This window comes from Nicotiana sylvestris, chromosome 2 (genome assembly GCF_000393655.2).
Source record: "Nicotiana sylvestris chromosome 2, ASM39365v2, whole genome shotgun sequence".
Lineage (NCBI taxonomy): Eukaryota > Viridiplantae > Streptophyta > Magnoliopsida > Solanales > Solanaceae > Nicotiana > Nicotiana sylvestris.
In genome coordinates, this window is record NC_091058.1 from 10,373,859 (window position 1) to 10,382,919 (window position 9,061).

Genomic DNA, 9,061 nt, shown 5'->3' on the forward strand with positions numbered 1-9,061 from the left:
ACAAAAACTAAATTTGACACTTCAGGTAGGTCATCATTCGCGTAACTGATAAAGTTACTGCCATGTGACCAGGAGATCACGGGTTCGAACTAGACCCTTAAAGTCGGACCCTTCCCCGGATCCCGCACATAAGGGAAGCTTAGTGCACCTGACTGTTTTTTTCTTCTTTTTTTTTTAATTTGACACCTCCGGACTGCTAGTGATGGATGCAAACTCTTATTGGCTTTTGGAGACTTATAAAGTCACAAGACGAAAATAGCAGCAAGGCTTTGGTCAAAACAGAACGGTTTCTCAGGTAGCAGTCAAAAAGAATTTGAAACCTTTAAACACATCTGGAAAAGTAGAGTGTGCAAAAGCACTGACAGAAACAACATGGGAATTCATTGGAAAAGACCAGCTTATAACGTTCATATCGCAAAATTACATCTCTCTTCTACGTTTTCAAGGACTATAAATCATAAATTACAACAAGTTATCGACATATTCTTAGGCAAAGAATCACAGTGTAGTCTTTCCCAGATCAATGTTCATTTACAATGCAAGAAATCACTGTAAGAAACCGAGTCCCAAATCCGAAAACCACCACATATTTATCGGCATCTGCATCGACAGATGTCCATCTCTGGTGGAACAATATAATATTTGTGCATATAATTCAATACTAGTATAAGTTACATGACTTCCATCAGATGTTTTCTTTTTCTTTCTAATCCAGTCTTCTCAGGAGATACTCAACTTGAACTTCCTTTGTCAATGGCATGATCCAGTCGCCGTACAATTCAGCAACTAGGCTTGGTTTTATTTTGTACACTGGGTCACCTCCATTTTCCGGTCCATTGATGTTAAATTCTTGTCCGTAAGTTCTGGTTTTCATTTCTACCCTCCTCGTGATAGCCTCTTCAACAGTAGGGTAGGTTAACAAATCCATCAGTCCGTTTCTGTCCTGGAGAATGATAGCCATCACAAAATAACAATATAAGTGCTCTTTGCGTATTTTTAACACAATTCACGAAGCAGAGAAATTAAGCATAAGTGAGCATATTAGGAAATGGATTACTTGTGCTCTTATGGCAGCCTTATAGACATCTGGTGAGGCTCGAAATTTTGCTTCAGCGACAAATTTCCCATAATGAATTCTCTTCGACAGGGCCTGCATATAGGGTTCCAGCAATCAGTAAATTCTAAATAATTGATTATTTTACTTAATTCTCAACTAATCACTTGCTTAAATAGGGAAAAATGATTTTGATAATCCAAAACAGTCCTAAATATGTTAAGTCTTATTTGAAATCTATATCACAAAAAGAATAAAAAATAATCAAGACCTTTAGAGGATTGAAACTCTGTGGTGGTCTTGGCATGGCAAGCAAAGCTTGAGCATATTATTCCTATTAAATTCTGAGTACAATAGAGGAAATTCAACTAGATTGAGCTTAAGCTTAGAAATATAAGTCCAATAAAGCTAACCCAGAAGGTATAGTTTGATTTTCCAGCTAGTTGCACCCTAATCAGACAATAAATCAAAAATATGAACTGCTGCTCCCAGATATGGTGCACTCAAAGGTATGGCCCAGCGGTCGATGAAGCTGGAATGACAAACATGGGACAATGGGACTCGGATTCCAGCAGAGGCAAAATAGCTCGGTGATCTCTTTTCATCTACCTAAGTGTTGTTGCTCAAAGTTACCCAATACTTGTACTGGTGGGAGGATGCAAGTACTCGATGAAATCTCGAGATGCACCCAAACATACTCCCCAGTCCCCCACCCCCCACCCCCACAACAACCCCCCCAAAAAAGGAGCTTTGTGATGTGGCTGGTTCTACTCATTCTAACAGATGATCTTGCACATGAGGACAGGGCAAGAAAGCTCTAACCATTTAGATGCACAGATTGCTCAGAACATTGCTGTGGCAGTTCACTTGTAACAGAGAAATATGGTATAAAACGGGAACTAAAGTGAAACACATTGTCGATGGGAGGGGATATGAAAAGCTATTCACAATCTATCTGGAATCCTATCATCAAATCAGCATTAAATTTTGAGATATTGTTTGGAATCGGAATGATCATTCTTCTACCACGGTGACACTTATTTCAAGGCCTTGAGTTCATCTTCTAACAGCATAGTTCCTATTGCCCTAAAAGACACTGGCTATTTGGACAGAAGATTTCACAGAGTTATGCTGATGTTTTTGGTCTAAGGAAAGGACTCGATAAAGCAAAGATCGAGGCCAGTTAGGGGACAGAAGGATTTGCAAATATATAAAATGTCAACAAGAATAGCCACGGAAAGCAATATAATTTCCAGTGCCTAATCTCAAGCTAGCTCTAATGAGACAGAGCTTAATAACACATACCTGCAAGCAAATAGTGTCACAAACTGCTGTAGATCCAAAATTACCATCGTCGCCTTCCTTTACTAATCTTGGGAGGAGATTCTTGAAATACATTTCCCATATTTTGACATTGATATTTATTGAATCAGCAACTGAATGCAGAACCTTTACAAATAAATAAAATGTTTTACTCATGAGAGGATGGCCTAAATAAGAGCAGTAAATTGATGAAAAGGGTAAGGAAACAATACACAACTTATGATCCTACATTCGAAACAAAAAAAATCCTAAGTCTAGGACAACTGTATAGGTCCTTCCAATTAACAGGAACCAACACAGCCTACACAGAGGGCAGAGGAAGCATCCATTTCTGGGTATGTCCCTGCAGTCTGTACATGCGTAGATAGGAAAGAAATTTCTCTAGCTTTTCACAGCATAAATTAGCATCCAGTGCATCATTCTAGATATCTAATATCTGATGATTACAATATAGAAAACAGAAATGTGTATATGAATTATCAAATTCCATATCGAAAAAAACAGCACATCAGATTGTGACGAATACTGCACCTTTGGGAACTGCATGGGTGGCAACATTGGCTCGGGTAATTCTTTTGGGAAGAATGGGTGCTCATCAGGGCTTTTATATCTTCCAACCTATAAAGCTATCAATCAGAAAAATATGCAAAGAAAAGAGACACTCCTATACATGCATGCTTAGAATGAGAATACCTTAGCATGAAGCTTTTCAGTTTCTTTGACAATATATTCAACCAAAGAGCCATGAAACCCATCCATCAAAAAAACATCAGGATCATATGTCTCCGCATTGTAACAGTACTGAGCTCTCTCCACAAGGCTGAATATTATGCTATCTTCTTGTCGAATTAAAGAGTTCCTTATACCATCAAGAGTGTAACTCTCCGTCTCATCTATTCTCTTCTTTGGCCCAAGTCTGGAAACAAAGCAAGACACATCACAATACTTATTTCCTGAGTTGTAAGCAAAGCATTAGAGCTGTTTAATATGAAATTAGGTAATGCCCACCCATGTCCATCTCACCACACTACAAAAAGACATTTCTTAAAGATGCAAGACACAATGCCACAATCTCATTCAGCACAGTGCAACCTAGAGATGAGCAGAACGAAGATTTTCACTGTTGTCCTCAAATATGCTACAATATTTTCATTTAGCTTAAAGGGGATTTCTTCATTAAATCTTTTTTTTAATAACCGTGTTGTCTGAGCCAACTTGCGTGGACTTAGTCTAATTCTACAGGATACCTGCTACCTCCCACCAGCAACTAACAGGTACCAGGTAACTCTGTCCACCAAGACTTGAACAGATTGGAAGAAATCATCTAGTTTTTTGCCTATGGTGGGATTTGAACCTGGAGCTTATGTTCTCAGCCCATTTCATTGACCAATAGGACACACCTTTGGACAGGGGCGGAGCCAATGTATAAGTTACGGGTTAACCCAGTAATTTTGGTTCAAACCCTGCATTTGTGTTAAAAAATCAATTAAATATTTATAAATTGTTGATTTAGAACCCAGTAGCTCAAAATAATTAAATTTTTGAACCCATAAACTTCAAATCCTGGCTTCGCCTCTGCCTTTGGATGCAATTTTTCATTAAATCTTTTGAAGGTGCTTGAAAGTCCTTTTACTTATCGCATAATCCACTCTACTACTTGCAAGCCTTGACACTCGGATGAAAGGAATATCTTCTTAATAAAAGCCTGACTTTTATCAATTTGAGATGCCTGATTGTTTCAATTTCCCTAATAGACAGTATGACTTTTATGCCTGGAGGCAACTTGATCTTATGTTCCTTAGATATCCAGCTTATCTGCCACATTCAATATCATTTTCATCTTCCTCCTTTATTATTTATGTTTTTAACAACCTATTATTGGAAAAACTTAGTGATCCGAAGGTTGAACTCCATTTAGATGTCTAATAATTCTAATGTTTACAACTATGTGGCCCAAAGGCTCCAACAATTAGGCACACAAGTTTGCGCCATGTCTCCAGCATGCTATGTATTTTCCAAGAAAACACACAACAAAGGAGGAAGACTGGGAAACGGTTGACTACATCACGGGATAAGCCTGATAATGATTCAAAAGCTTCACATTCACTGGGGACTTTTCTTGCATTGCTAATGTAGATAACATAAATTATTAAGAAGGCTCAATGAATTGGGATTTCTCTATTGATCCAGGTCATGTCGGGGAAAGTGGATCAATTAAAACCATTGCTACCAATTGCAGCAAAACCATGGCAATAGTAGAAATGCTGGTCAAATCAAACCGATAAGGGAAATTTTTGATTGAGCAACCATAAACGTGATTATAAACACTTCAAAATCAAAATTTAAGAATAACTCACGAGACAATTGGCATAGTGCGCCAAAACTCACGAATTTTAATGGAACTAACACATGGACGAAACAAAGATGTCAGCGCAAAGCGTAACCTAAGAAGGGAAAAAGGAAGTGAATATCCCAATTCAGTAGCATAAAAGTTTAGATTCCACTGTTAAGCAAATTTCAACACCCTAATGTGAAATAGCCTTACAAAACTACGCAAACATCTAGGTAAATTTGATAGAAAGCATGCAAAAATAGCAGAACCCAGAACATAAATTCACTGTGGCATTAACCTAAACGCATTGCAGAGCATTTAAACATTGAATTTTTCAAGAACGTGTTCCTCTAAATTGTACATGATCCTTCAAATAACAAAGTAGAATTGGAAGTTAAGAAAAAAAAATTGAAGCTTCATCAAGGTGATTTCATATGGGAAGCTTGCAAAAAGCAGAACCCAGAAATTAAATTCACTGAGGCATTAACCTAAACACATGCAGAGCTAATAAAGATTTAAATATTTCAAGAACGCATTCCCCTATAAAGTGCACATGATGCTTCAAAAATAAAAGTAGAAAAAGGAAGTTAAAGGAGTAAAGATTGTAGCTTTTTTACCCAAGAGAAGTAGCAGAAGCTTGAAGGGGACGAATAGTAATGGTACTAGTTGAATTGGGTAATTGAAACTTACAAAAATTTGACCATTTTTGACGGGGTAAAAGGGTACTGTGTTTTGAAGAATTGGTACTTGTTAAGGAAGGAGAAGGGAGTTTTAACAATTGGGCTTCCATTACAAAGAGTGGAAATGAAGAAAGAGGAGAGATAGGTGGATTTGGCTGCGAATGGCGTCTGGTTAAGGCAAGTAAAGTACGTAGTTAAAAGACCCCTTTTGAATTGTGAGTGTTAGGTGAGTTTTATTTGGCTGTACGTAGGATTGTGGGGTCCAATGGGTTTGGTGTGGTGGTAGGTGTCTCACGCTATATCCTCCTACTACTTGGTTTGGTGTTTTGAATTAAGTTTTTTCCAAAAATAAATAAATAAATATCAGCCTTTTAAAAAAAAGGTTCTGCAAATTTTTGGTAGGTTTTGGAAAAATTTAAGCTGATATTATTTTAGTTTTTGAACAACATTTTGCTCCGATGTTAGAAAAACAGGAGTCTATCCCTTGACGTCTGGTTGTTGCTTTCCTTCAAGCTTTCTAATTACAGTACTTACTGTTAATTGTGTATTTTTACTCAGATTTTCTGATTGATATGCTTGTTGTTATTCTTCTTTTTATCTTTTGCAAGCGTAGAGTCTATCGAAAACAGTATTTCTACTATCTTGAAAGTAGGGGTAAGATTTGCATACAATCTACTCTCCTCAGACCCCACTAATGGGATCCCACTAGATTGTTGTTGTTGTTGTTAGAAAAAGTAAATTATTTTTTACAGATTGATTTTTTAAACTTTTTCTAATAGTTTATTAGGCCAAGCGAAAAATTAGAAGTGTGTTTTTTTTTTTTTTTAGAAAAATATTTATTTTAAAGAATTAAAGATTTTGGTCAAGTTCTTAGAAAAAAATATATTATCCTAATTAGCAGTAGAATTAGATTAAATTTTAGAGAAAAAATTATCCAACATAAGAAAATTAGGATGAGATGGTCTCCTATATATCATCAAAATAAACAAATTTTGAAAACTTAGACAAGAAGGTCCTAAATTGGAAAAGTCATAAGTAACAGCTCACAATTTGGAAATTCAGCACCTACTAGTACTACTTAGCTCACAAATTCGTCCTATTTTTAATATTTGTTTTGATATAATATTAAATAGAGACGAAACTTATACGAACCGACAATGACCAATAAGAATTCATACAATCGATCCAATTTGAGGTAATTATTGTTTGTTTGTTCTGCCTCCTCACCCCAAAGGTCAGTGCTTTATGAACTATTCAACTTTGTTTAATTAGTAATTAATGGATAACAAGGACGGAACAGGAAATAAAAAGTGTATAGGTCAAAATTTGTCCACAGTAGCCGACCCAGCTAAAACTCAGCCTAAGGGGCGGGATAGCGAGGATTATCATGACCTACTCCGGCCTAGGTACCTACAGTACACAGTAAGTTAAAAGACAATACTTAAGTAACGATAAAAAGGCCATAGCGTGAAGGCTAGGGCTGTGCATTTGGATCGGATATCCGAAATCCGATCCGATCCACTCTATTTCGGATTTTCGGATTTCAAATTTCGGATTTTCGGATTGAATACGGATTGTGTTTTATGAAATTTCGGATTTTCGGATTGGATTCGGATTGGTATGATTTTAATCCGATCCGATCCGATATCCGAAATTATATGTACCTATATAAATACACACTAAAATTTTAGGGTTATGCTTATTCATTTTTCACACACCCCCTCACTCACTTAGATTTTTCCGCCTCTCTTGCACCTCTCTTCTCTTTAGTGAAGACTAAAAGAGTCTCAATGACTCAAACTTCCGATTTTACTTTGATTTTATGTCTCTTTCTTCCGCCTCTCTTCTCTTCTCTTCTGTCTTTTATGTCTATTTCATGTTCTATTCTTCAACTTTTGATTTTATTTTGATTTTTTTGTTTGTTTTGGTAGATGGAAGATGAGATAGAGACACCGAATGAACTTTAAATTGTTGAAATTTTTTGTGACAATCCGATCCGACAATCCGAAAAATTATCCGATCCAAAGTTTAAAATCCGATCCAATCCAATGTTAATTCGGATTGCCCTTTTCAGAATCCGAAATCCGAAATCCGAATCCGAAATAGACTAAATCCGATCCAATCTGATCCGTGCACAGCCCTAGTGAAGGCATACCGACTGAAGAAGATAGCCATGGTCTCAAAACTATATATAGGGGATGAATTCTCAAAGAAAGGGGCGGGGGGGGGGGGGGCTTTTTTGTTTTTCTCCCTCTATTCATGAATGAAAGGTTTATTATGCTTGATTAAGATTGACCTTATCATTATAATTAGTTGTTTTAATCGTAAAAGGTTTTGAGGTTAAACAGAAAGTTCAAAACTTGATCAGTTTACTTTTCGTTTTTCTTAGAGGAAATTATTGAGGATTTGAAGTGCTTTTATGAAGAATCTAAAGTCTTTGGAAACGTGACTAGGTCAGTGGTGTATTCCGACGAGGATGGGATAGCTTTGGTGGTCAGTACGTATGCGAATATTACATTTTCTTCTGATATAAATAACCTCATTTCTTTTTATTCCTTGCTTTTTTCTTGAAAAAGAAAAAGTGAGGATTAAGAATAAAAAATATGGCGGTTTTGTACTTAATCGAGAACTAATAAATTCTTCTCATGACTAGGATTGGTGCAAGGAGCTTTCGTTTCATTTTCATCTTCCTCTTTAACAAAGAAAAAGAGAAAGTTTCGTGATGTGTCAAGAAACTTATGACACTAATTTCACGACGCATAAACTTTTCGTTAATACAGAAGTACCCACTGGCAAGGGCAGGACTCATGTGGTAGGTGGCTTTCCTGGAGGAGAAAAATCACATAATTCGTGCTAAAAATTCTCAAATTATATACAACTATGTTATTTACTATAAGCATACGATGAACTATGTTTATAGTATCCGTTAATCAAAATTCCTCCAGTAAAAGTGACATAATTCTTAAAAATTCCGTATGATCTAAAATCAATCAAGCATATAACTGATGCAAATTTTCTGATTAAAGAAAACTCGATTTACATATTACAAATATGGGATTCTTCACATTTGATGGAAGAAAGGTCATAGTCGATATTAGTTGAAACCAGATTAGTCAATGCCATAAACAGTGACCCCAAATTAAAAGTTATCATTATTGCTGCTCTAAGTTAAAAGATAACTTCCCCTCCCAATAATCAGTCTCCTCTTACCAAGAAAATTTCAGGTTTCCTCCTTGACCGAAAGGATTAAAAACTATGCGCATAGTATTAGGTCTCTCCTTCTCGTAACTTTCCTGTTCAAAAGATGTAATAATAATGCAAAACTTACTCATAAAGATCCTAGCACAGGACAACAAAAGAAATGGATTTAGTTGAGGAAACAACAGTCCCAAGAAAGAATCAAAACTCTTGGCACGAAAAAGTGCTCTCATTGTGATGCAGCATCAGCATTTGGACTCCTACCTTTATAGATAACCATTTACTTGATATTGAAAAGCAAGTCAGGAGCAAAAGATTTCCTAGTGGATGCCTGGTATGTTTGACTCAAAAGATATCGAAACCTTTTTGGGCAAATTAATCAAAGAAGATGATGGGGTAAATCTTAGTCAGACATAATTAATTCCAGATCAAAGAACTAGCAGTATGGATCGCATGTAAGATAAAAGAAATATA

The 9,061-nt window shown here is 36.3% G+C and overlaps 1 protein-coding gene across 1 annotated transcript; it reads right to left on the reverse strand.

The window, feature by feature from the left end:
• Positions 1 to 359: 359 nt before the first annotated feature.
• Positions 360 to 5,595, reverse strand: LOC104219497 (chorismate mutase 1, chloroplastic). Its single transcript, XM_009770195.2, has 6 exons — positions 5,327 to 5,595; positions 3,071 to 3,293; positions 2,909 to 2,995; positions 2,360 to 2,503; positions 1,058 to 1,150; positions 360 to 943 (listed from the first exon to the last, which is right to left on the reverse strand). The coding sequence occupies exons 1-6, from the start codon at positions 5,497 to 5,499 to the stop codon at positions 707 to 709; spliced, it is 957 nt and encodes a 318-aa protein (XP_009768497.1). The 5' UTR covers positions 5,500 to 5,595; the 3' UTR covers positions 360 to 706.
• Positions 5,596 to 9,061: the final 3,466 nt, after the last annotated feature.

Excerpts from the sequence above, each read along its gene's own strand:
- LOC104219497 (XM_009770195.2), bottom strand. The coding sequence starts at position 5,499 with ATGGAAGCCCAATTGTTAAAACTCCCTTCTCCTTCCTTAACAAGTACC. Across the intron at positions 3,294-5,326 it reads GCTTCTGCTACTTCTCTTGG|ACTTGGGCCAAAGAAGAGAA; the intron begins GTAAAAAAGCTA and ends CTTTGTTTCCAG. Across the intron at positions 2,504-2,908 it reads CACCCATGCAGTTCCCAAAG|GTTCTGCATTCAGTTGCTGA; the intron begins GTGCAGTATTCG and ends TTATTTGTAAAG.